The sequence below is a fragment of the Leucopleurus acutus genome (genome assembly GCF_964270905.1).
Source record: "Leucopleurus acutus genome assembly, chromosome: 5".
Lineage (NCBI taxonomy): Eukaryota > Metazoa > Chordata > Mammalia > Artiodactyla > Delphinidae > Leucopleurus > Leucopleurus acutus.
Genome location: NC_139147.1, coordinates 55,642,464 through 55,669,680, shown reverse-complemented (window position 1 = coordinate 55,669,680; position 27,217 = coordinate 55,642,464). Strand labels below are relative to the sequence as shown.

The following is a 27,217-nucleotide window of genomic DNA, read 5'->3' as shown; positions in this document are numbered from 1 at the left end:
AATCCTTCACAAGGATTTGCATAAGTAAATTTTGCCTAATTCACCCTTCAGATCCCAGCCAAACATTATTTCCTCAAGGAGACTTTTGATTCCCAGAAAGACACTGGGGTTCCAATAAAGACTAATTTTTCATTATGTTTTCCTTCATAGCACTTTATCACATTTCATAATTGATTATTTATATAACTGATTATTTGATTACGGTCTATAACATTCACTATACTGTCAGTAACATGAGGACAGGAACTATCTATTTTGTCCCCAACCATTTTATCCCCAACACCTAAAGCAGTCTCTAAAATAGGATAAATGTTTAGCAAATAAAATGAATTAATGATGCTATAAATGGCTAAGGATCTACATATGGGAAGTGAATCGATGGTCCATAAACATTCTCCTGTACAATTTCACTAAGTGTGTAATACCCAATACTTCCAGACTCAGAATTTGGACCCTTTCAATGAGTTATAAGCTCATTCATAACTTAAATACCTATTCCAAGTGGTGATAACATTAATAACTACAACCATTAATTATCTATTAAGAATAGCATTTTTGTGTCCTGGGCACTGTTAATCACGTTATGAGGTGGGCACTATTATTAGTTCCAAAGATAAGGCTTAGCAACATTAAATTTCCTAGAGTCATATATTAGATAAGTGGTAGAAAATGTATTTGCACCCAGGCCTATCAGACTCCAAAGCCTATGTTCCTAATGCCTATGCTATACCACCTTTTATTGCCATGGCCTGTTAAGTTTGATACTTAATATTCTCAAGTACATTAAAGAAATTATCTATAGAATCAGTGATGGAGAAAAGAATCAGTAGAGCACAAATGTCATGATCCCTGGTATGTACAAACTTTATTCCCATTACATAATGCTAAAAGTTGATAGGCAAGATCTACCCATTAATTAAAATCCTTACCTCTTCTGAGCACATCGAAGTAAACCACGTCCAAAATAAACTAAAGACATAAAGTTTTCACAAATTTCATTTTCTTGGATCACCATCTTCATCACCAGAAATTTATTCTCAGCTTCTATACAATCCTGTAGCAACATAAAGCTAGGTTTGGCTGATGTAAAAGTCATTTTTTTCCTTTTACAATAAACAGTTATTTCCCAAACTGGAGAAGTTAGGGCAGCTTTAATATTGATCCAGTCATTTATTCATATCTCTAATACATCTCTGTATATAATCCCATAAATAATGTACTCAGTGCTTTAGTTATTTACAAAGGAACTAAGGATCTTTAACCAGTGTTTCAAAGTGAATATTAAAACAACAATCTTTATATCTAAAACTGACAAATATTACTAGCCAAAATAAGGGCTATTCTGATGACTATGGGAACATAGTTCTTTATAATTCTTCCTAATTTTTCATTCTAATTAGAGCACAAATCTTCCTAGTTTTTCAAATAGGCAATAAATGACTTTTTGCCCACACATATAGTCTCTTTTGAGGAATGACAACCTTGATCAAAAGCAATATAGGTTTAGAAGTAAACTACAGAATCAGTTCTAATAAATGTTTTAGTTGTCATTATTAAAACAGGCACAGTAGCCCCGGTCTCCCTGGAAAAAAAACATGCTGCATGGCCTCATTTTAAAATATTCTCTAGCACATCACACTAAATAATTAGCATTATGTGAAATTATTTAAAGTGGAAATGTTTTCAGTTTGGTGCTTATAAATTCTACTTCACCTAATTAACAAGTCAGATTTATTTATTTATGAAACCAAGTAGAGAGTACAAATTTAGGAATACAAAAAGTAAAAGAGATATCAAGGCTGCAATTGAGAAATCATTAAAAATAAGAAAAAGAGAATTTAAATTTGTAAGGACCCTTAGAAATCACCTACTTACCTCCTAGATTTTTACTTTTGCACTTCACTTTATTTGATAAAGAATTTGAGGTAAAACTCACATTTTACAAAGAGGATAAGATAAAGACCAGAGAGATTAAACTACACTAAAAAATGGATTAAAATTTATTATATAAGTGAAAGAAGCTAAACAATTTTCTGTTTTATATGTGATAAGTATTTCAAAGATAAATAAAGTTATAAGCGAACATTAAGTTTCCCCTACCAATATTTTTAGTTTCACAATATAGTCTCTAGCATAATTACTCTACATTTTCAATATATGAGAGAAAAGTCACAGAGTGGTTTCAACTTTTAGAGAATGTCAAAAATCAACATTTTAATTTGTTAAAATGAAGTCAGTGTATGTGAAGAGATTTATAATGTACAAATAACACATGCTACATACCTCTTTCTTTCCTCTTTCAGTGACTGCTACTCCATACAAAAATAGTAATGTCAAATAATAACCAATATTAATCTGATGTGCCTAAAAAGATAAAATATACTTTAGTTGATTATTTAGACTATGGTACTTTTTACTGTAGAAAGCTTAATTAAATATCCTAGGCCTATTTAATAACTATTAAAAATAGTTAAAATTATCATTATATTGTCAGTCATCTAATAATCACTACAGAGAATTCACTTTAGATGTATTTAATAGTTTGACCCAGAAGACAGTCAATAATCTCAAAATAAAACATTAGAGTTTGATCAAAGAAAATGAAAGCAAATGCCATCAAGATTTGTTATACTAAAACTTGCCAAAAAATTCTCTTTCTCTCATGATATTTTTGTATAGGAACACTTTAGATAATAACAAATACTACCATCCAGCTTAGAAAATACAATGATCTCTTAAATCAAAGTCTTTTATTGTCCACATGTGGGTTTTGTTATAACAGTATGAACATAAAGCTTATCACTTATTTAATGAAAAATTAAAACACAAATATTTCCTTCATTTGAAAATGGTCTATGCCAAATTAGAGATGGAGAATAGATTAGGGGTTAGGGAGAGTGAGGAGGGTAAAGGGTGCATATGACTATAAAGGGGTAACATAAGAGATTTTCATGGTGATGAAATAGTTCTTTTATCCTGATTCCAGTAGTGGTTACAAACATATACACTTGTGATAAAATGGGACAGAACTACACACACCTGTGCATAAAAAACTTATCACAGCTGACCTGAGAATGCTATCCTTAGAAAGGTCTGCTTGCAAGGCTGACCCTCGGCTGGTATCTGTAAATCTGGATTTCAAGAGTGTTCCCACTGTTCTCTGACAGGGGTGTCTCACTGTTCCTAGACTGTTTGTGCCAACTATGTGATTTATGCTGAGCACCAGGAAGTTTCTTCTGGGAATCTGACATTTTGATACATGTTAGGCAGAGGGTGCCTACATGACCAACACCCAATAAAAATCTTGAGCACTGATTCTCTAATGGACATCCCTGGGCAGAAATCTCTCTCTCACACACACACAGACACACACACAGACACACAGACACACACAACCACAGACACACACTGCTGCATTTTTGTTGCGAAGGAGGGAAAGAAGGAATGTACTCTGTGTAACCCCTCATGGAAGGGAGAAAACATAAGGAAGCCTGAAGATGGATTCCTCTAGACTCTGCCTACGTTATGTTTTGACCATTATAGTCTGGGTGTGTATCTTTACTATATAATTGCAATAAATCTCAGCATGAGTACAACTATATATTGAGTCCCATGAGTCCTTCTGAACACGGGGGTTGGAGACCCCTGACAAAACACCCACTGTACCAATGTCAACTTGATAATATATTGTTATGAAGATGTAACTATTGAGGGAAACTGCCTGCAGGGTACACTAGGACCTCTCTGTACTTTTCTATTGTACAAAGTTGTATTTTTGCAACTTCTCTGCATCTAAAATTATCTCAAAATAAAAAGTTAAATGGGAAGATGGCAGAAGAGTAAGACGCGGAGATCACCTTTCTCCCCACAGATGCACCAGAAATACATCTACACGTGGAACAACTCCTACAGAACACCTACTGAATGCTGGCAGGTGACCTCAGACCTCCCAAAAGGCAAGAAACTCCCCACGTACCTGGGGAGGGCAAAAGAAAAAAACAGACAAAAGAATAGGGACGGGACATGCACCAGTGGGAGGGAGCTGTGAAGGAGGAAAGGTTTCCACACACTAGGAAGCCCCTTCGCGGGCGGAGACTGCGGGAGCCGGAGAGGGAGCTTCGGGGCTGCAGAGGAGAGCACAGCAACAGGGGTGCAGAGGGCAAAGCAGGGAGATTCCCGCCCAGAGGATCGGTGCCGACCGGCACTCACCAGCCTGAGAGGCTTGTCTGCTCACCCAGCGGGGCGGGCGGGGCTGCGAGCTGAGGCTCGGGCTTTGGTCAGAGCACGGGGAGAGGACTGGGGTTGGCTGCGTGAACACAGCCTGAAGGGGTTAGTGCACCACGGCTAGCCGGGAGGGAGTCCGGGAAAAGGTCTGGAGCTGCCGAAGAGGCAAGAGACTTTTTCTTCCCTCTTTGTTTCCTGGTGCGCGAGGAGAGGGGATTAAGAGCGCTGCTTAAAGGAACGCCAGAGACGGGCGCGAGCCGCGGCTAAAAGCCCGGACCCCAGAGACGGGCGCGAGCCGCGGCTGAAAGCGCGGACCCCAGAGACGCTAAGGCTGCTGCTGCTGCCACCAAGGGGCCTGTGTGCGAGCATAGGTCACTATCCACACCCCTCTTCTGGGGAGGCTGTGCAGCCCGCCACTGCCAGGTTCCTGGGATCCAGGGACAACTTCCCGGGAGAACGCACGGCGGGCCTCAGGCTGGTGCAACGTCACGCCGGCCTCTGACGCCGCAGGCTCTCTCTGCACTCCGCGCCCCTCCCTCCCCCCGGCCTGAGTGAGCCAGAGCCCCCGAATCAGTGGCTCCTTTAACCCCGTTCTGTCTGAGCAAAAAACAGATGCTCTCCAGCGACCTACATGCAGAGGCGGGGCCAAATCCAAAGCTGAGCCCCTGGGAGCTGTGAGAACAAAGAAGAGAAAGGGAAATCTCTCCCAGCAGCCTCAGAAGCAGCGGATTAAAGCTCCACAATCAACTTGATGTACCCTGCATCTGTAGAATACATGAATAGACAACGAGTCATCCCAAATTGAGGAGGTGGACTTTGAGAGGAAGATTTATGATTTTTTCCCTTTTCCTCTTTTTGTGAGTGTGCATGTGTATGCTTCTGTGTGAGATTTTCTCGGTATAGCTTTGCTTCCACCATTTGTCCTACGGTTCTATCCATCCGTTTTCTTTTTTTCTTAATAATTAATTTTAGTTTTAATAACTTTATTTTACTTTATCTTCCTTCCTTCCTGCCTTCCTTCCTTCCTTCCTTCCTTCCTTCCTTCCTTCCCTCCCTCCCTCCCTCCCTCCTTTAGACAACGAATCATCCCAAATTGAGGAGCTGGACTTGGAGAGCAAGATTTATGATTTTTTTCCCCTTTTCCTCTTTTTGTGAGTATGTGTATGCTTCTGTGTGAGATTTTGTCTGTATAGTTTTCCTTCCACCATTTGTCCTAAGGTTCTATCAGTCCATTTTAAAAAAAAAAATTTTTTTTCTCTTAATAATTAATTTTTAATTTAATAACTTTATTATCTTTTACTTTATTTTATTTTACTTTATCTTCTTTCTTTCTTTCTTTTTTCCTTCATTCCCTTCTTTCTTCCTTCCTTCCTCCCATCGTCCCTCCCACCCTCCTTTCTTTCCTTCTTTTCTTCTTCCTTCCTTCCTTCCTTCCTTCCTTCCTTCCTCCCTCCCTCCCTCTCTCTCTCTTTCTCTCTTTCTTTCTTTCTTTCTTTCTTTCTTTCTTCCTACTTCTACTAATTCTTTCTCTCTACTTTTTCTCCCTTTTATTCTGAGCCGTGTGGATGAAAGGCTCTTGGTGCTGCAGCCAGGAGTCAGTGCTGTGCCTCTGAGGTGGGAAAGCCAACTTCAGGACACTGGTCTATAAGAGACCACCCAGCTGCACCTAATACCAAATTGCAAAAATCTCCCAGAGATCTCCATCTCAACACCAGCACCCAGCTTCACTCAACAACCAGCAAGCTACAGTACTGGACACCCTATGCCAAACAACTAGCAAAACAGGAACGCAACACCATCCATTAGCAGAGAGGCTGCCTAAAATTATAATACGTCCACAGACATCCCAAAACACACCACCAGATGTGGACCTGCCCACCAGAGAGACAAGATCCAGCCTCATCCACCACAACACAGGCACTACTCCCCTCCACCAGGAAGCCTACACAACCCACTGAATCAACCTTAGCCACTGGGGACAGACATCAAAAACAATGGGAACTACGAACCTGCAGCCTGCAAAAAGGAGACCCCAAACACAGTAAGATAAGCAAAATGAGAAGACAGAAAAACACACAGCAGATGAAGGAGCAAGATAAAAACCCACCAGACCTAACAAATGAAGAGGAAATAGGCAGTCTACCTGAAAAAGAATTCAGAATAATGATAGTAAACATGATCCAAAATCTTGGAAAAAGAATAGACAAAATGCAAGAAACATTTAACAAGGATCTAGAAGAACTAAAGATGAAACAAACAATGATGAACAACACAATAAATGCAATGAAAAATACTCTAGATGGGATCAATAGCAGAATAACTGAGGCAGAAGAACAGAGAAGTGACCTGGAAGATAAAATAGTGGAAATAACTACTGCAGAGCAGAATAAAGAAAAAAAATGAAAAGAACTGAGGACAGTCTCAGAGACATCTGGGACAACATTAAACGCACCAACATTCGAATTATAGGGGTTCCAGAAGAAGAAGAAAAAAAAAAGGACTGAGAAAATATTTGAGGAGATTATAGTTGAAAACTTCCCTAATATGGGAAAGGAAATAGTTAATCAAGTCCAGGAAGCACAGAGAGTCCCATACAGGATAAATCCAAGGAGAAATACGCCAAGACACATACTAATCAAACTGTCAAAAATTAAATACAAAGAAAGCATATTAAAAGCAGCAAGGGAAAAGCAACAAATAACACACAAGGGAATCCCCATAAGGTTAACAGCTGATCTCTCAGCAGAAACTCTGCAAGCCAGAAGGGAGTGGCAGGACATACTGAAAGTGATGAAGGAGAAAAACCTACAACCAAGATTACTCTACCCAGCAAGGATCTCATTCAGATTTGATGGAGAAATTAAAACCTTTACAGACAAGCAAAAGCTGAGAGAGTTCAGCACCACCAAACCAGCTTTACAACAAATGCTAAAGGAACTTCTCTAGGCAAGAAACACAAGAGAAGGAAAAGACCTACAATAACGAACTCAAAACAATTTAGAAAATGGGAATAGAAACATACATATCGATAATTACCTTAAATCTAAATGGACTAAATGCTCCCACCAAAAGACACAGATTGGCTGAATGGATACAAAAACAATACCCATATATATGCAGTCTACAAGAGACCCACTTCAGACCTAGAGACACATACAGACTGAAAGTAAGGGGATGGAAAAAGATATTCCATGCAAATGGAAACCAAAAAAAAGCTGGAGTCGCAATACTCATATCAGACAAAATAGACTTTAAAATAAAGACTATTACAAGAGACAAAGAAGGACATAATGATCAAGGGATCGATCCAAGAAGAAGATATAACAACAGTAAATATTTATGCACCCAACATAGAAGCACCTCAATACACAAGGCAAATACTAACAGTCATAAAAGGGGAAATCGACAGTAACACAGTCATAGTAGGGGACTTTAACACCCCACTTTCAGCAATGGACAGATCATCCAAAATGAAAATAAATAAGGAAACACAAGCTTTAAATGATATATTAAACAAGATGGACTTAATTAATATTTATAGGACACTCCATCTAAAAACAACAGAATACACATTTTTCTCAAGTGTTCATGGAACATTCTCCAGGATAGATCATATCTTGGGTCACAAATCAAGCCTTGGCAAATTTAAGAAAACTGAAATTGTATCAAGTATCTTTTCCGACCACAACGCCATAAGACTAGATATCAATTACAGGAAAAGATCTGTAAAAAATACAAACACATGGAGGTTAAACAATATACTACTTACTAACGAAGTAATCACTGTAGAAATCAAAGAGGAAATCAAACAATACCTAGAAACAAATGACAATGGAGACACGATGACCCAAAACATATCGGATGCAGTGAAAGCATTTCTAACAGGGAAGTTTATAGCAATACAAGCCCACCTTAAGAAACAGGAAACATCTCGAATAAACAACCTAACCTTGCACCTAAAGCAATTAGAGAAAGAAGAACAAAAAAAAACCAAAGTTACAGAAGGAAAGAAATCATAAAAATCAGATCAGAAATAAATGCAAAAGAAATGAAGGAAATGATAGCAAAGATCAATAAAACCAAAAGCTGGTTCTTTGAGAAGATAAACAAAATAGATAAACCATTAGCCAGACTCATCAAGAAAAATGGGAGAAGACTCTAATCAATAGAACTAGAAATGAAAAAGGAGAAGTAACAACTGACACTGCAGAAATACAAAAGATCATGAGAGATTACTACAAGGATCTCTATGCCAATAAAATGGACAACCTGGAAGAAATGGACAAATTCTTCAAAATGCACAACCTGCCAAGACTGAATCAGGAAGAAATAGAAAATATGAACAGACCAATCACAAGCACTGAAATTGAAACTGTGATTAAAAATCTTCCAACAAACAAAGCCCAGGACCAGATGGCTTCACAGGTGAATTCTATCAAACATTTAGAGAAGAGCTAACACCTATCCTTCTCAAACTCTTCCAAAATATATCAGAGGGAGGAACACTCCCAAATTCATTCTACGAGGCCACCATCACCTTGATACCAAAAACAGACAAGGATGTCACAAAGAAAGAAAAGTACAGGCCGATATCACTGATGAACATCGATGCAAAAATCCTCAACAAAATACTAGCAAACAGAATCCAACAGCACATTAAAAGGATCATACACCATGATCAAATGGGGTTTATTTCAGGAATGCAAGGATTCTTCAATATATGCAAATCAATTAACAAAGTGAAGGAGAAAAACCATATGATCATCTCAATAGATGCAGAGAAAGCTTTTGACAAAATTCAACACCCATTTATGATAAAAACCCTGCAGAAAGTAGGTATAGAGGGAACTTTCCTCAACATAATAAAGGCCACCATATATGACAATCCCACAGCCAACATCATCCTCAATGGTGAAAAACTGAAAGCATTTCCACTAAGATCAGGAACAAGACAAGGTTGCCCACTCTCACCACTCTTATTCAATATAGTTTTGGAAGTTTTAACCACAGCAATCAGAGAAGAAAAGGAAATAAAAGGAATCCAAATCGGAAAAGAAGAAGTAAAGCTGTCACTGTTTGCAGATGACATGATAGTATACATAGAGAATTCTAAAGATGCTACCAGAAAACTACTAGAGCTAATCAATGAATTTGGTAAAGTTGCAGGACACAAAAGTAATGCACAGAAATCTCTTGCATTCCTATACACTAATGATGAAAAATCTAAAAGTGAAATCAAGAAAACACTCCCATTTACCATTGGAACAAAAAGAATAAAATATCTAGGAATAAACCTACCTAAGGAGACAAAAGACCTGTATGCAGAAAATTATAAGACACTGATGAAAGAAATTAAAGATGATACAAATAGATGGAGAGATATACCATGTTCTTGGATTCAAAGAATCAACATTGTAAAAATGACTCTACTCCCCTAAGCAATCTACAGATTCAATGCAATCCCTATCAAACTACCACTGTCATTTTTCACAGAACTAGAACAAAAAATTTCACAATTTGTATGGAAACACAAAAGACCCCAAATAGCCAAAGCAATATTGAGAACGAAAAACAGAGCTGGAGGAATCAGGCTCCCTGACTTCAGACTATACTATAAAGCTACAGTAATCAAGACAGTATGGTACTGGCACAAAAACAGAAAGATAGATCAATGGAACAGGATAGAAAGCCCAGAGATAAACCCACGCACATATGGTCACCTTATCTTTGACAAAGGAGGCAGAAATGTACAGTGGAGAAAGGACAGCCTCTTCAATAAGTGGTGCTGGTAAAACTGGACAGCTACGTGTAAAAGTAAGAGATTAGATCACTCCCTAACACCATACACAAAAACAAGCTCAAAATGGATTAAAGACCTAAATGTAAGGCCAGAAACTATCAAACTCTTAGAGGAAAACATAGGCAGAACACTCTATGACATAAATCACAGCAAGGTCCTTTTTGACCCACCTCCTAGAGAAATGGAAATAAAAACAAAAATAAACAAATGGGACCTAATGAAACTTCAAAGCTTTTGCACAGCAAAGGAAACCATAAAGAAGACCAAAAGACAACCCTCAGAATGGGAGAAAATATTTGCAGATGAAGCAACTGAGAAAGGATTAATTTCCAAAATTTACAAGCAGCTCATGCAGCTCAATAACAACAAAACAAACAACCCAATCCAAAAATGAGAAGACCTAAATAGACATTTCTCCAAAGAAGATATACAGACTGCCAAAAAGCACATGAAAGAATGCTCAACATCATTAATCATTAGGGAAATGCAAATCAAAATGACAATGAGATATCATCTCACACCAGTCAGAATGGCCATCATCAAAAAATCTAGAAACAATAAATGCTGCAGAGGGTGTGGAGAAAAGGGAACCCTCCTGCACTGCTGATGGGAATGTGAATTGGTCCAGCCACTATGGAGAACAGTATGGAGGTTCCTTAAAAAACTACAAAGAGAACTAGCATATGACCCAGCAATCCCACGACTGGGCATATACCCTGAGAAAACCATAATTCAAAAAGAGTCATATACCAAAATGTTCATTGCAGCTCTATTTACAATAGCCCGGAGATGGAAACAACCTAAGTGCCCATCATCGGATGAATGGATAAAGAAGATGTGGCACATATACACAATGGAATATTACTCAGCCATAAAAAGAAACGAAATTGAGCTATTTGTAATGAGGTGGATAGACCTAGAGTCTGTCATACAGAGTGAAGTAAGTCAGAAAGAGAAAGACAAATACTGTATGCTAACACATATATATGGAATTTAAGAAAAAAGAATGTTATGAAGAACCTAGGGTTAAGACAGGAATAGAGACACATACCTACTGGAGAACGACTTGAGGATGTGGGGAGGGGGAAGGGTGAGCTATGACAAAGCGAGAGAGAGGCATGGACATATATACACTACCAAACGTAAGGTAGATAGCTAGTGGGAAGCAGCCGCATAGCACAGGGATATCAGCTAGGTGCTTTGTGACCGCCTGGAGGGGTGGGATAGGGAGGGTGGGAACGAGGAAGATGCAAGAGGGAAGAGATATGGGAACATATGTATATGTATAACTGATTCACTTTGTTATAAAGCAGAAACTAACACACCATTGTAAAGCAATTATACCCCAATAAAGGTGTGAAAAAAAAAAGTTAAATGTCTATGGAGAAAAATATTGTTCATTCTTTTCATAAGCCCTATACTGACTAAAAGTATAATGGCCAACAGTATATATTTATAACCGGTTGGGGTTAGGAGTTTAGCTTCAAACTAATTTCAGTGGAAATACACATGTATGTTTATTATCAATGGGCCAAGTGAGTTTATAAACACAAACTCCCCTGTAACATCTAATTGGTTTCCATCTTAAACTTCCTATCTCTGCAGAGGCTCTGAAGCCAACATTACATGGGTTTGTATCTTGACTCCACTACTTACTACTTGATGAATTAAGTAAATTAGTTAACCTCCGTGCCCTAGTTTCTAATCTGTAAAATGGGAATAATGAGATGGGTTGCTTGTGAAGACTAAATAAGCTAATCCTTACAAAGTGCTTAGAACAGTGTCTGCTTTATAGCAAGCACTAATAGGTGTGAACTATTAGTTTGTAACTTTTAAAAAACTAGCTTCATTAAAACTACAACAAAGTCCTTGTCTCATACAATTCTAAACAAAAAGAGCATTTGAGAACAAGATAAGATGCAGAATTGTGGTAATGCTATCACTAGATGTAGAATGTAAAGAATTTAAAGATGCAAGTGGTACATTTCTAACCTAAAGGCCCTGCCCTTTCCTTCCTACCTTCCCCCCATTAACAGAGTATCCCAGGTACTGGAACTAAATGTATATAGAGATGTTACTGGCAGCTGTCCCCCACCTCCACCCTACTGCCACTTCCTAAAAGGTTGCCTCGCCTCTCCCGGTGGCCTTGAGGAAGAGAGAGACATCTGGATATAGCAGTAGGCTGCTCTGATTGTGACAATTCTGATTCTGCTCACAAGTGCCAACAACAGAGGAAACTTTTCCATTCTTAGTGTAAGACTCATCTTTGAAGTAATGCCTAAGTAGAGAAGGCTAAGCAATCAGCATTTGTTAATGCTGAGTTTATAGTGATTTATTTCACTGCTTAGCAGCCTGGTCACTGGGAGAAATAGCAGGTCTGCAGCATCCCAGAAGTTCTTGGGATTACATGTTGATGCAAACTACTTTTCTTTGTTCCCTCTTTTGACTCCATCTAGAATTCCTTTAGGGTGGTATATATACCTCTTAGAACCTGACCTAAGAATCCTAAAAAAAGATGATTTTTCTATCTCTTTGTATACTATTATAATATGGGATGTGGTGTCTTAGGCTACTTTGTTTGATGCCTGGGTAGTCCATTCTTGAAGACAGCTCTAATCCATCTTCTACATGTGTGCAAAACTTAGCATATTTTACTGATTCAAATTATTCAAAGGACTGATTTTTCCTTTTATGTCCTTACTATTGGTTCTTATTTTTGATGCAATGTTTACTTTTCCTCAGATTTTTCTCTATTTCTGAAGTATCAGTTGACCTTGAACATATAAGTATGTCTTGTCAATTTTATCTCACATGATTACTCAATAATAGATGACAGAAGTTCCAATTTTTACACATACAGAAGTATCAGTAGAATTACATATAGAATGGATAAACAACAAGGTCCTACTGTATAGCACAAAGAACCATATTCAATATCCTGAGATAAACCATAATGGAAAAGAATATAAAAAAGAACGTATATATATGTATACCTGAATCACTTTGCTGTACAGCAGAAATTAACACAAAATTGTAAATCAACTATACTTCAACTTAAAAAACAGAAATATCAGTAAAAAGAGGAGCTGATTATCAATTAGGGGGAAAAGAAGGAGTAGTTTTTAAAGTTCATGACTCTCCATTTCTAATTGGGAAAGCCCATTTTTAGGGCTTTCAGAAAGTTCAAGTTTACTCTAGAAAGTTCAAGTTTCTCTATTTAAGATGAACAATGTTATGGTAGGAAAGGAAACTAGAATCGGCTCATTAAAGAGAAGCAGTCATGAGAAAGTACAAGACATGTGAAAGAAATCAATCTATGTATATCTTTCTCTAGAGGTAAATGAGGAAAATACAAATTGGCCTACACCTTAAAATAAGCATACATTGACAGTTCTCTCATTGAAAAAATGTTGTCCAAGTCCATTATTTCAAACTTTCAAAAAGAAAACACTTACAGTATAATTAGTAGCTTGAATGTTCCTAAGTGCTGCTTCCAGTTGTGTTATTAAGAAACGTAAAGTCAAAGCAGGAACAATTTCCTCCCCATTTTGGCTGTTGGCTGCAACTTCTCTCTGTGGAAAATAATTTGGTTGAAAATTTCCTTAAGTTAGAGCAAATATCAACATTTATTTTTATTATACAAATAATACATGCTCATTGTAGAAAATTTGGAGAATAAAGATGATTTTTTAAAAAATCCACATGACCTAGATAAAATTGTTCTCATATTTGTTTGTTTTTAAGTAGTTCAACAAATCATCTTTGTAACTACTTCCTCAAGATACTAAAAAGCACTCCTATGCCTGCTGAAGGGTTGGCAATGTCCACTCCTACTTCAGAGGAAAGTCATAATCCCACTTCATTCTCATACCTTCTATTCTCTAACATAGCTAAAAATCTTCATTCCAGCCCTGAATCTCTGGTAAATAGGAATGCTGGCTTTAAAAATACCAACACCAAGGCAAACCATCTTATGCTGTCATCTAATTTGAACCAAGTCAATATATGATTTATTATGTACCATAGTTTATTTACATAGATGAAATGAAAGGAATTAACTATGTCTTATCTTTGTGTCCATTCCCCAATGCCTTGTACCCACAAATGCTTGGCTTAAATTACATTATTTGTTTAATGATGTATTATCTATGTGGGAAATTTAATCTACACTTTCTTAACTTGGTTTCCAGTATACAATACTTCCCTGTTTTTCTCCTAGCCTAACTAGATACTTTACTTCAGTCTCCGTAACACTCTATTTAATGAACCTCTTCTCTATCAACACACATTCCCTAGATAAAGTAATCCACTGTCATCTTTTTAAATAGCGTCTACACACTAACAGTTTTCCAAATTTATATTTCGAGCTCAGAACTATCACCTGAATTCCAGACTCATGTATCCAACCATATACTCAACAATATCTCTTGAATTTGAATAGGTATATAAAACATAACACTGAAGTTCCACCTTTGCCAAACAGTTTAGGTAGTTTCAGAGCAATATTCTCAACAAGAACTAAAAAAGCTGGATAAAATACAAAAAAAAACCATTTTTTGTTTGGAAAGCTACCAAGGCACTGAAAATCTCTGGGGCCAACATGCAATAGAGGAGGAAGGCCCAGAGACAGCAGACTGACTTTTGGAGCCACTTATCTCCTTAAGGCAATTGCTGTATTCAGTTATGGCTGAGAGGCTGAAATGCTAGACAGAGCTTTCCACAAAGCTGCAGAGCTAGAGGGAAAATTGGAGTGTATGACCTATCAAGGAAGAGGGGCTCTGGTAAACACCTTATTCTTTTGGTTGGGACCCTGAAGAAATTTACCCTTAGAGTCAAAGTGTCTGTTTTGGTTACAGTTGGAAGCAGACCCTAACACAAGGATTTGTATGCAAGTAGTTTATTTGAGAGGTGCAGAGAGCAATGGTAGTGGAGTGGAGAAGGGCATCAGGGAAGAGAAAGCAAGCTTTAAATTAACAGTTGTGTTATTAAGCTAGTTACCCACAGTGGATGACTAGGGTTAATACAACAGAAAAACATTGAAAAATTCAAGCCTCAGTATTATCCAACTTAAGGGGAGAGAGAACTGGGATATTTATATAATAATTCCCAAGGTTTATTGACTGAGTGCTTTCTGAGGTAAGGGGGGAGTATTAATTCCTTGGGATCTCTAAACTGCCATGAGAATTACAGCCTTCTGCAGTTCCAGAAAAAAAAAAAAAGGCAGGCCTGAAGTATAGAGATGTAGATATGAAAACTGGAAACTGTCCAGAGTATACTGAAATGATAGAGTTCAAGGGGCCAAGGGGTATGGGCAGGGCACTGACAGTATCTGCTACAAAGGGTAAACCACAAATAGAGTCTTCTTCACAGAACAGAAGTAAAGCTTGGAGTCATCTCAGTCCCTAGTTGAATTAAGTGATCTGCAAGAAAAGCACAAATAAGCAAGATTCTGTCCTGTTTTCCTAGTTCTTCTCAAAAGAAGGTTGCTCTAAACCAACCCAGGCAGCCACTGCAAGTAGCAGAATTCTGTATTATCCTTTAGATGACTATGGAATTTACAAATAATTTTATTGAGTTATAATTAACATATTTCAAGGTGTACAACATAGTGATTTGACATTTTTCTTATGACATCATCATGAAATGATCATTGCAATAAGACCAGCTAACATCCATCATTATATGAACTTTTTATAATATTATTGACTATGTTCCCTAGGTATATATTATACCCCCTTGACTTATTTATCTTATAGCTGTAGGTCTGCACCTCTTAATCCCCTTCAGACAAAATAGATAACTATGGAATTTGTACTGATGTTTTTACGTTCATTCATGATTTTGGTTCTTTTTGCCTTCTTTTTTTTTGAACATTCTTACCAGGCATTTATCAATTTTATTGGTCTTTTCAAAAAATCAAGTTTTGGTTTAACTGACCTTTTCTAGTTTGTTTTATTCTATTTCATTAGTTTTAGCTATCTTTATTCTTTTTTCGCCTGTTTTTTAATTTGCTGATCTTTCCTTAGCCTCTTGAATTTTATGTTTAGATGACTGATATTCAACCTTGCTTCTTTTTCTATTATATGCATTTCAAGCTATAAATAATCCTTGCAACACAACTTTTATCTAATAACACAAATTCTGATATATGTTTTTCATTCAGTTCCAAAATTTATCTAATGTCCAGTGTGCTTTCTTCTTTGATCTCTGGTTTAACTAGATTAGACGTATATATCTTAACTTAGGAACAATGGTTTTCTAGTTTATCTATCTGTAACTAATTTCTAAATTAATTGTACAGTTGTTAGAGAACATGCTCTGCATGTTCTGATGTTTTGAAATTTGATGAGATTTGCTTTGTGAACTAGTATACGGTCAATTTTTGTAAATGTTATATGCATTTAAAAAGAATATACATTTTGTCACTGTTACACATATATAAGTCAATTACATCAAGTTTGCTACAGCTCTACTAATTTTGTGTTGATGTTCTATTACTTATTAAGAGAGCTATGTTAAAATCTTCCACTGGGATTGCTGATTGGTCCACTTCCCCCTTAGTATTACCAACTTTTGTTATTACACATAACATTTCTGAATGTATTTGGGTCTACTACTGGAATTTCTCTTGTATTTTCTACACTTGTCTGTAGAGCCAAGAGCAAGTTACACAATCTTTTAATTATTAGAGCGTCATAGTAAGTTTTTTTTTTAATTTATTTATTTAATTTATTTATTTTTGGCTGCGTTGGGTCTTCGTTGCTGCGCAAGGGCTTTCTCTAGTTGTGGTGAGCGGGGGCTACTCTTCGTTGCGGTTCATGGGCTTCTCACTGCGGTGGCTTCTCTTGTTGAGGAGCATGGGCTCTAGGCATGCAGGCTTCAGTAGTTGCAGCACGCGGGCTCAGTAGTCATGGCTCATGGGCTCTAGAGCACAGGCTCAGTAGTTGTGGTGCACGGGCTTAGTTGTTCCACAGCATGTGGGATCTTCCCAGACCAGGGCTCAAACCTGTGTCCCCTGCATTGGCAGGTGGATTCTTAACCACTGCTCCACCAGGGAAGTCCCCATAGTAAGTTTTAATATCAAAGTGGGCAAATTCCCAGCCCTTCTCTCCCACACTTCTCTTTCGTAATTTTCCTGGCTATTCTTCCCTTAATTTCCCTTTAGAACTAGCTTTTAGTAACAAAAACAAAAACAAACAAAAAGAAACAACAAAAAAAACCCTTTTGTTATTTTTATTGGAATTATATGATATTTGTAAATTTTAATTTCAGGAAAATTGACTTCTCTATCACATTGTGTCTTCCTACATGTATTGCTTCCCATTCTGGTCTTCGTATCTTACCTTTAATAGAGTTTTAGAAATTTTTATTTATTGTTTTAATATAAAGTATTGATTTCTAAACTTAGTGTAAAAAAATCAGTGTGTGGGGGTACTTACTAAAATGCACATTCCCGGACCTCCCCCCAGAGATTTTGATTCTTTAGGACTAGTATGGGGGTCAGATAGGCTCACGTAAGTGGCTTAGGAAAAACTGTGAGAAACACTAGTTTATATCTTGTATATTTCTTAAGTGTTTTCCTGGGTATTTTATCTTTTCTGTTACTATTAAAAATATTTTTCTTTCATTTTTACCTTCTAACTAGTATTGTTTATATATATAAAGCCTACTGATTTCTGTTTCTTATTGTGGTTTCTGGGTGATTTCCAAAAGATAAAAGGGAAATAGTGGCATTATTCCATCAATTTCAAACCAGAATTCATACTTGTGGTAAATTACCTCACTTAAGATTATAGCTGTATATAAAGTCTTTGGATATTTTTAGAGTTTTTTATATTTTTAATCATAATAGTATTAATTTGTTTCATGGAAATAATTAATGATATATTCTTTCACAGAAAAGGTAAATGTGGCCTTTTCAGGACACCTATGGTGTTCTGTCTCCGCCCCCCCAATTAATTGTCACAAAGAAGAGAAGATCATTTTCTTTAACTTTGGGAAATTCCATTAATTTACAAACTGATACCCATCTTGTGTTGAAAGTTTCACAACTTATTATCTAGAAAAACTATTTCTAAGATGCAAATTGACAATATATTCTCTAAAATATTTATCTCATTAAAAAATTCAGGTCTTATTATTTTTCTTTATATTTTACATTTTTGAAAAATCTGTCAGTATTTTACAAATTAGGAAAACTGAAAGCAGTTTCCTCTCCCAGAGTGGCATGTTGTGAGTTATTAGAATAAACACTAGACCTTATAGTCAACAGCTTATAAGCTACTAACCCACATTCCTATCATTATCCTTGAAAGGCTAGCATCAGCTTTATTTAATTAATAAAAGTCTAGAGTCAAAGCTGAAACCAAAGCCCTTCACAAGATATAAGATGGAGATGTCAAGACCTTAGTGGCACTGTTATGGTAAAGAAAGAAAGGAAAGAAAGGAAAAAAAGCAGGAAGGAAGGAAGGAAAAGGAAGGAAAAAGAAGGAAGGAAAGGAGGGAGGGAGGGAAAAAAGAAAGAATGAATGAAAGAAAGAAAAGAAAAGGAAAGAAAAGAGTCATTGTAAAATAATAGGAAATGCATATATAATAAGAAATACATATATTGATCTGTCCCCAGTTCCTGCCAATATTTGGTCTTTGACTCTGGTTCCAGACACAGAGCTCCTAAAACCCTTGGAATTTCCTGGATGATAGGAGTGTCTTTTGTTCTAATGAGGTGACACTCAGTGGGCTTCTGGATGGAGGCTTGGTCACCAGAAAGACCAAGCCATGATCAGAAGCTTGGAAATTTCAGCACCATACCCCAAAGAGGGAAGAGAGGCTGGAAACTGAATTAATAATTAATCATGCCTACATGATGAAATCTCCATAAAAATTCTAAAAGTATGGGCTTTGGAAAACTTCCAGTTTGCATATGCACATGCCAGGAGAGTGGTGTACCCCAACTCCAAAAGAAGAGAAGCTCCTGCACTTGAGACCCTTCCTTGCCCTATGTATATCTTCCTGTGATTGTTCAGCTGTATCCTTTATCAATCATATCATTTATCATGTAATAAACTGGTCAACGTGTTTCCCTGAGTTCCGTGAGCTGTTCTGGCAAATTACTGCACTCATGAGGGGTCATGGGAACCCCAATGTATAGCCAGTCAGTCAGAAGTACTGGGGCAACCTAGTACTGGTGATTGGCATCTGAAGTGGGAGCAGTCTTGGAATGGGCCCTTAACTTGTGGAATCAGTTGCTAACTCCAGGTAGACAGTGTCAGAATTGAATTGATTTGTAGGACACCCAGGTAACGTTGGAGAATTGACTGTTGTGGGACTAAACCCACACATCTAGTGTCAGAAGTGCTGTGAGTATGGCAGTAGTGTGAGAGTAAAGGAACAGCGTGTATCATATACACAGACCTACACTTCCGCTCCAAATATCAAATTATGATCTTACCTGCATAGTTTGGAAGGAAAAATCTTCTTGTAAGAACTTCTTGATGTGAGGAACCACACCTTTTGGTAGAGTATTAATTGCATTCAATAACTTCTTCACTTCTAATAGCAGGTTAACAGGGACAAGATCAGTAGGTATGTTCTTTTCCTGTTTGTCCTAGAAGACATTATTAAAAATTTACACAATTATACATGTTCTAATTTACTCTAATATTAAAACCAGCTAAAGTATTTTTTTAAAAAAAGTTCCTTTACATGCTATATGTAGATCACTCTGACAGACTACAATAAGAATAAGACATTCTCTCTGCTCTCAAGGAACTTACAACATAGCTGAAAGTTTAAGACTAAAACTCAAGAAGCTTTAATCTAAGGAAGGCCATCATACATGAATTTAAAAGTTATAAACAAAGCATAGATTCTAAGATGGGAATAATTATGTCTTTTTTTTATGGTGGTGGTATGGGAAACATGAATGATTTTAGGCTTAAATGTGAGTGAAGCCTTAAAAAATGGTTGCCCTTGAGAAAAACACAACATGTACTGAATTGGTCCATTTAAGGCATAAAAAATGCTAAGTTTAAAATATTAAATAGATTATTCTACAAAATAATATGAAAACTATATCCAACAGTGCTTTTTACGTTATGTGACTAATGTTTCAGCTACTAAACACAGCAATTTGAAAATGAATAGTTATAATACTTTAAATTATAAATAAATTAGTATAATATAATGATTCTACATATAATCTCAATTCAATCAGAGCCGAATAAATAGTAATAATCTTGGGACTTCAGGAACTGATCCTACAGACTTAATAAAGCTGTAGTTAATGGTTAACTGATAGCTATATAGTCAAGTCTTGCTGGATTTTCTATTAACATTAATTGTGAGGAACAAATGGGCAATAGAAATGAATAAAGATCCTGGAACAGATGGATGATGGCCTTCCTTCAAACCTTAACAAGATACCACAGTCCTTACACCCTGCTGAAACTTTGGGAATATGAATATGTAGCCACTGACCTCTGTATTTGAGAACAGACAGGTTATTACTGCAGAGGCCATGTAGAGTCACTGAAAACGCAAAATAGTCACTGGTGTGTGGTAACTGTGACTGCCTGGTTTCTAACAGACCTGGAACTACCCAGGAAAGTAACTAGGAACCAATAATGTCCACAGCAGGACTACTACTCTTCCTCTTCCTCCTCCTCTCCACTTCTGGTTTTGAGTCTTAAATTGAGATTCCTTCATTCCCAACAACACCCAACAAACACATCTTACATTTTACGGTACTTCATTATATTTACATCCAAAAATGTAGGAAATGTTAACAGTTTGCTAAATCTCAGTAAAGAGTATATAAGTGTTCATTGTAGTAGTTTTGCAACTTTTCTGTAGGTTTGAAATTTTTCAAAAAGTTAAAAAAAAAAAGCTTCTAAAAAATAACCAAACAAACCTTTATAAAGAATGACCATTGTCGCACTGTTGGTGGGAATGTAAATTGATACAGCCACTATGGAGAACAGTATGGAGTTTCCTTAGAAAACTAAAAATAGAACTACCATACAACCCAGCAATCCCACTACTGGGTGTATACCCTGAGAAAACCATAATACAAAAAGAGTCATGTACCAAACTGTTCATTGTAGCTCTACTTACAATAGCCAGGACATGGAAACAACCTAAGTGTCCATCAACAGATGAATGGATAAAGAAGATGTGGCACATACATACAATGGAATATTACTCAGCCATAAAAATAAATGAAACTGAGTTATTTGTAGTGAGGTGGATGGACCTAGAGACTGTCATACAGAGTGAAGTAAGTCAGAAAGAAAAAAACAAATACCGTATGCTAACACATATATATGGAATCTAAAAGAAAAAAAAAAAAAAGGTTCTGAAGGCCTTAGGGGCAGGACAGGTATAAAGATGCAGACGTAGAGAATGGACTTGAGGACACAGGGAGGGGGAAGGGTAAGCTGTGACAAAGTGAGAGAGTGACATGGACACATATACACTACCAAATGTAAAATAGATAGCTAGTAGGAAGCAGCTGCATAGCACAGGGAGATCAGCTTGGTGCTTTCTGACCACGTAGAGGGGTGGGATAGGGAGGATGGGAGGGAGACACAAGAGGGAAGAGATATGGGGATATATGTATAGCTAATTCACTTTGTTATAAAGCAGAAACTAACATACCATAGTAAAGTAATTATACTCCAATAAAGATGTTTAAAAAAAAAAAAGAATGACCACTGTCAATAGTGCATATATTTCAAACTAAAGGTCAATTCTGTAATCAAAAGTCATTGCAGAATCATCTAATACTAATTACCAAATTGATACACAAGTAAGATTATGGCATGAATAAAATTTTTTCAACAGGAACTACTATAAGCTTCCTGTTTGTTAAATAATCTTATTATAAATACAATTATAATTTTTAAGTTAGTTGTCATAATATTTGATGCTCAATCCATTTTTGCAAAATAGATTTAGCATCTAAGCCAAATTAACATTAAAGTTTCCACCCCCTTTCCCTCTGTATTCCGAAATCTGTATCTAGAAATGGCTTTTCTGGATCCAATCCCCCGGTCCAAGTATACATATTGAACATATTATATTTCATCTGCAAAATTTTTTACAGTGATAACCTCATGCAGGTGAATACTATGGTTATTTTACGTTTATATATTTTTTCTCCTCCTAAGTTACTGGATAACCTTTATTAACAAATGGACATCAATCATTATATAAAACTATGTGGAAAGTAAAAATTACACTAACAAGAACCTAACAAATACCTCTCATCCATCCTTCACTAAACATAAATACATGTGATATTCACAAACATGTGTCTGTATTTTTTTCGGTCCGCGGGCCTCTCACTGCTGCGGCCTCTCCCGTCCGGACGCGCAGGCTCAGCGGCCATGGCTCATGGGCCCAGCCGCTCCACGGCATGTGGGATCCTCCCAGACCGGGGCACGAACCTGTGTCCCCTGCAACGGCAGGTGGACTCTCAACCACTGTGCCACCAGGGAAGCCCTCTGTATTTTTTAATCTACCATAAAGTATATTGTCACTGGCAATAAAAGCTTTGTATTAGTGTATAATTCAGTTATTCATTTAGAACTGGAGGTTCTGACAGTAAAGATGATAAAAACAAGAAGAGAATTAACTTCAGAAAGAACTCAATGAAATGTCTTACTAAATAAAATTCTCTGTGTATGTGTTATTTCTATGTGTATGGTGTTCACTTTGTTTGAATTTTGCTTTCAAAAGACAAATAAGAGATTTCTTACAATTGATTGTGGGATGTTTCTGAGCAAGTCAATTCAATTATCTACGAATTTTAACCGACAGTTAGGATTGGTGTTTAGAATGATAACTTTGAGACACAAATATCAATTATCAAAGAAAGATTTAGTGATGACCACTAAGGTAGGAAAATTTTTAGCAGATAATTAAATTGATTAGATTTAGCATTCTATTCTCATAAAGCATTAGTTAACTGACTACATTGTCTCTTACCAGTTGATCCGTTGATTTTTCTACCTTATTCTTGGTTTCCTCCTTAGCCTGCTCCTCCACAGGAAGATCCCTATTTTAAATGAAAAAGCATTATATTCAGAGCATCTCCTTACAAAGAACACAATTAAACTGTAATAGTAAAGAATCTGACATGCGAATTTTTGCCCGAAAGTTTCAGAAGTGTAAACAATATGTATCAAAGACTGGTAATAGTGGTAGATGCCATATCTCTTTAGGAACTCAAGTTAAAGAAAAGAAATTATGCTATGTCCTTACTGGATAGTGGCAGAGAGAATACAAAGCTGATGTAAAAAATTTTTCATCTTTAACAAACACACAATAGACCAAAATAATGGGAAAAAATAACTTTATAGCACTGTTTCTCAATGTAAAGAAAAAAAAGCTGCAAAGGTTGATGTTTTGATTTGTGTGTGTACGTGTGTGTGTGTGTGTGTGTGTGTGTGTGTGTGTGTGTGTGTTTATGAAAATAATTGAGGTCTGGAAAGGATCTATCTTACAGACATCTTTTTTTTTTTTCAGTTTCCTGGCATTGCAATTGTCCAGTTTTTCAAAATGGCTTTTTAAATTGAGGCAGAATATCATATTTAGAAATTATTAACTATTTTTATAAAAAGGAATAACAAGTTTTGCTTTTGACATGGGCTTGAAATGTGAACATATGCAGTATTATTTACTATATGGAAAAATTCATTTATAAAATTGCTTTTGCCTATATACAGCACCATGACACAGGATTCATAATAGAAGAACCATAACATAGGGTCATATATGATTTCTATAATTTTCTTAATCTTATACACTAGCAGAGATAAAACTGATGTGAGAAACTTATGTCAATTGATTGACTTATTCAGAATTGTACTTTGTAAATATTATCCTATTTTACTTCATATTTATGTACTCATTTGACAGACAATCATTTATCATTTACTATGTGCTGATTTTGTCAGAGGAAACTGAGACATAAACAATGCAGTATTGTCCACACAGTGAAAGTTCCAAACAAACAATATTTCACAGTATGAGTCTCAGTGCTCTTTAAAATATCATGGTAAAGAGAAACCTGTTAACTGTTTCTTCCTACACTTCTAAGCCCCACTACAAAAAGGAACACAAGGAACTGTGTTATCAAGGAATGAAAAATACTGCAGCAGTATTCTGAAGCCTCTCCATGTTTAAGAGTACAAAAGGTACTCAAAATGGATACTCTACTTGCTAACTCCATTTCATGATAATTCACTCCTTAACCCAGTAGTTCTCAGTCCCAGATGCATATTAAAATCACCTGTGAAGCTTTGGCAATATCCAGATGTCCAAACTCTACTTCAGAGCTTCTTAATCAAACGTGTGGAACATGAGCTTCTATAGTTTCCATAGGTTCCATAACAAATTTTGATATAAAAACTTAATTCATCTGTACTGCCTCCCCAACACTGAAATTGCTCTAGTAAAAGTTGCTAATGAAATCGTATCTGCTACTACAATAGCTTTGTCTTAGCTCTTCAATCTACCTACCTTTTCTGCATTACTTAACATTATCCATCATATACTCCGCCCCTCCTTGAAAACCTCCACATCCTTCGCTGCTATTGGTTCTTCTCCTAGCCCCTCCAGCTCTCCACTTCTCAGTTTGTACCACTGGCTATCTCTCTTCCTTTCATTTACCTTATTCATCTATTATTTTAATAATATTTAATATAGAACTGCTTACATTAACACTATCAAACCATGCTCCCCATGTATTAGAACAGGAAGGTACATCAGTGGTCATATATGGCAGGCTATTTTATTTTGTAGATGGGTAAATTAATGCCCAGAGAGGTCATACACTAGAAAGCAGCAAAGCTAAAACTAAGTGCAAGACTAGTATTTTTCTTTTGCTATTCTGCTACTTTTACCACCTGTGTACTTTATTCTGCTGCTGGGAGAAGCTGAAATTTTGGTATAACAATATACCTGAAATATTGAATATATATAGTATACAGTAATGTTCCATTTTTAGCCCTCTTTTTTCTTAGTACATTTTCTACTTAAATTAATCTCATTTATGCCCATGAGTAAACACTCCTAGATAGGATTCAGGTCCTTCTTATTGAACTACCTTACCTTCAAGTCTCTAGCCCAATATTTGACATAAAGTAGGCACTCAAATAGTTATTGAATGAATAAATATAAAAACAAATAAATGAGCAAACTTCCATGAACTCAAATAGCACCCCATTCTAATGATTCACAAATCTATTTCTGCAGACTTAATCATTCTTTGATGCTACAGCTACACATTTCCTTCCACCTACTCGACAATCTCCATAAGAATATCTTAGCGACACCTCAGTCTGGCTCATGTCCAAAGCTGAACTCATTATCTGTCCTCTCTTACTTTCTCAACACACATTAAACCTGTCTCCTTTTGTGATCCTCATATTAGCTAATGTTAGAAGGAAATAGAAATATTTCCTTCTGGTCATTAGAAACTTTCAAACCAACTCTACTACTCTTTTGCCCCTTTTCTCACATTTAAGTAGTCAAAGAATTCTGTTGATTCTAGTTCTGTAAATCCTTCCTCTCTTACTATTTACTATTCCTATCATACAAGCCTTCATTAACTACTTCCTGAGCTATTACAATTGTCATATCTTGTCATCCTTCCCACTATCAACAGAGGTAGTCTTCCCAAAATACAGTGTAAAATTTCATTTCTCTTCTTCAAATGTCAATGGCTCTGTACAAAATAAAGCTAAACTCCTTACCAGGAGTCAAAATCCTCCCCAAGAATTTATCTTAAATACTTTTTCTTGCTGTTTCCTCAGCCAAATGACCTCCCATCTGCTCTGTTTCTACACCCATCAAAAGCCACTTTTATCCTTTAAAGTTCAGTTCGAATGTCACCTTGTGGAAACCCACTGAACCCCACTCAATAATTATTGTTGCTTTCTATATATAGCCACAGCATTTCTACTATAACACTTAGGCATGCATTTTGCCTAAAGATAAAATAACTTTTTATATATCTTCCTACTATGTTATAATTCTCTCTCAGTACATACATTTTGTCTTAGTCTTTATTCCCTAAGTACAATGGAGGTAAGTAAATACTTGTAAAACAACACATTGCTTATTATATGAGACAGTGAAAGGCGGCAAGGAGATCTCCAATACTAACCTGCTCTTTAGTATTATATGGGAGAGGTACAAGCAAGCTGAACTTTCCCTAATTTGAGGGGACAGATGGACATTTAGCCTACGCCCAGCTGAACCACTCAGTAGTCTTCTATGTTACACTTAGGTTACCTTCTATAAAATGGGAATAATAATAGTATCCACCTCACTGAGTTGTTATGAAGTTTATATAAGTTAATGTTGGTAAGTCTATGTAAGTGCTTGTTAAATGATAAATAAAACATTACTTTGTTGAGAATGGCCCAGGTGTGGCAAGCTATGGTACATCTTTCAATTCTTAGCTATTTACCAGGGTGTGGTCCTTAGAGAAATTTTCTAAAATTAGATTTTACCCAGTTTACATCCCCCACTAATCAAAATTGCTAAATTGTCTTGAAACATAAGGGTATCTCATTCACACTAGCTTCCCAAAGTTATGTGAAAAAGACCAATGTCGTGTCTTCAAAATGCAACAACTGCAGTTGGTTTTTTGTCAACCCATCCCTTACCTCACAAAAAGTTCTTCTGGTAGAGAATCCATGCTGCACAATATTCTCTTGCAAGTTTTATTTCAAAGGTTGCAGACTGACTTTTACGACTGCTGTTTAAAGCTGTAAGGAAAGTAATACTTTTAGTGGGAAGGTAGAGGGATTTCATTCTTTCTTCCCACTATCTAAATAGTACATAATCATTAAAGAAAATTTTGAAACTGCTATCAAACAAAAATCACAGTTTCATCATCTAAACATAAATCACTACCTATATTTTAATATACTTAATATTTTCCAAGCATAGATATATCTTACCAATTTGTAATCATATTGAATAGGGAATATTCAACATTACATTTTTCACCACTGAACACTATATCAAAAGCATCTTTCATGTTATTTTATACTCCTAGTAAACATTCTCAATGGCTACATAACAATTGGTTGACGGGGGTTTCCTTGCCCATTTCCTTACAGTTGGACATTAAGATTGTTTCACTTTTTTTCATTATAAATTAGTATTGTGATAAACTAC

General features: G+C 36.4%; 1 protein-coding gene across 2 annotated transcripts in view; it reads right to left on the bottom strand.

The window, feature by feature from the left end:
• Nucleotides 1-27,217, bottom strand: part of DZIP3 (DAZ interacting zinc finger protein 3) — a 121,408-nt gene that overhangs the window by 81,801 nt on the left and 12,390 nt on the right. For both annotated transcript variants that reach the window (XR_014326235.1, XM_082840043.1), the window contains exons 2-7: nt 26,701-26,802; nt 23,012-23,081; nt 19,473-19,628; nt 13,480-13,596; nt 2,284-2,364; nt 930-1,054 (exon numbers count right to left, since the gene is read on the bottom strand). Coding sequence is in view for 1 of the 2 variants with exons in the window: in XM_082840043.1 (XP_082696169.1) it covers nt 930-1,054; nt 2,284-2,364; nt 13,480-13,596; nt 19,473-19,628; nt 23,012-23,081; nt 26,701-26,732 (581 nt within the window). In the remaining variant the exon portion in view is untranslated. The remainder of the gene's footprint in view (nt 1-929; nt 1,055-2,283; nt 2,365-13,479; nt 13,597-19,472; nt 19,629-23,011; nt 23,082-26,700; nt 26,803-27,217) is intronic.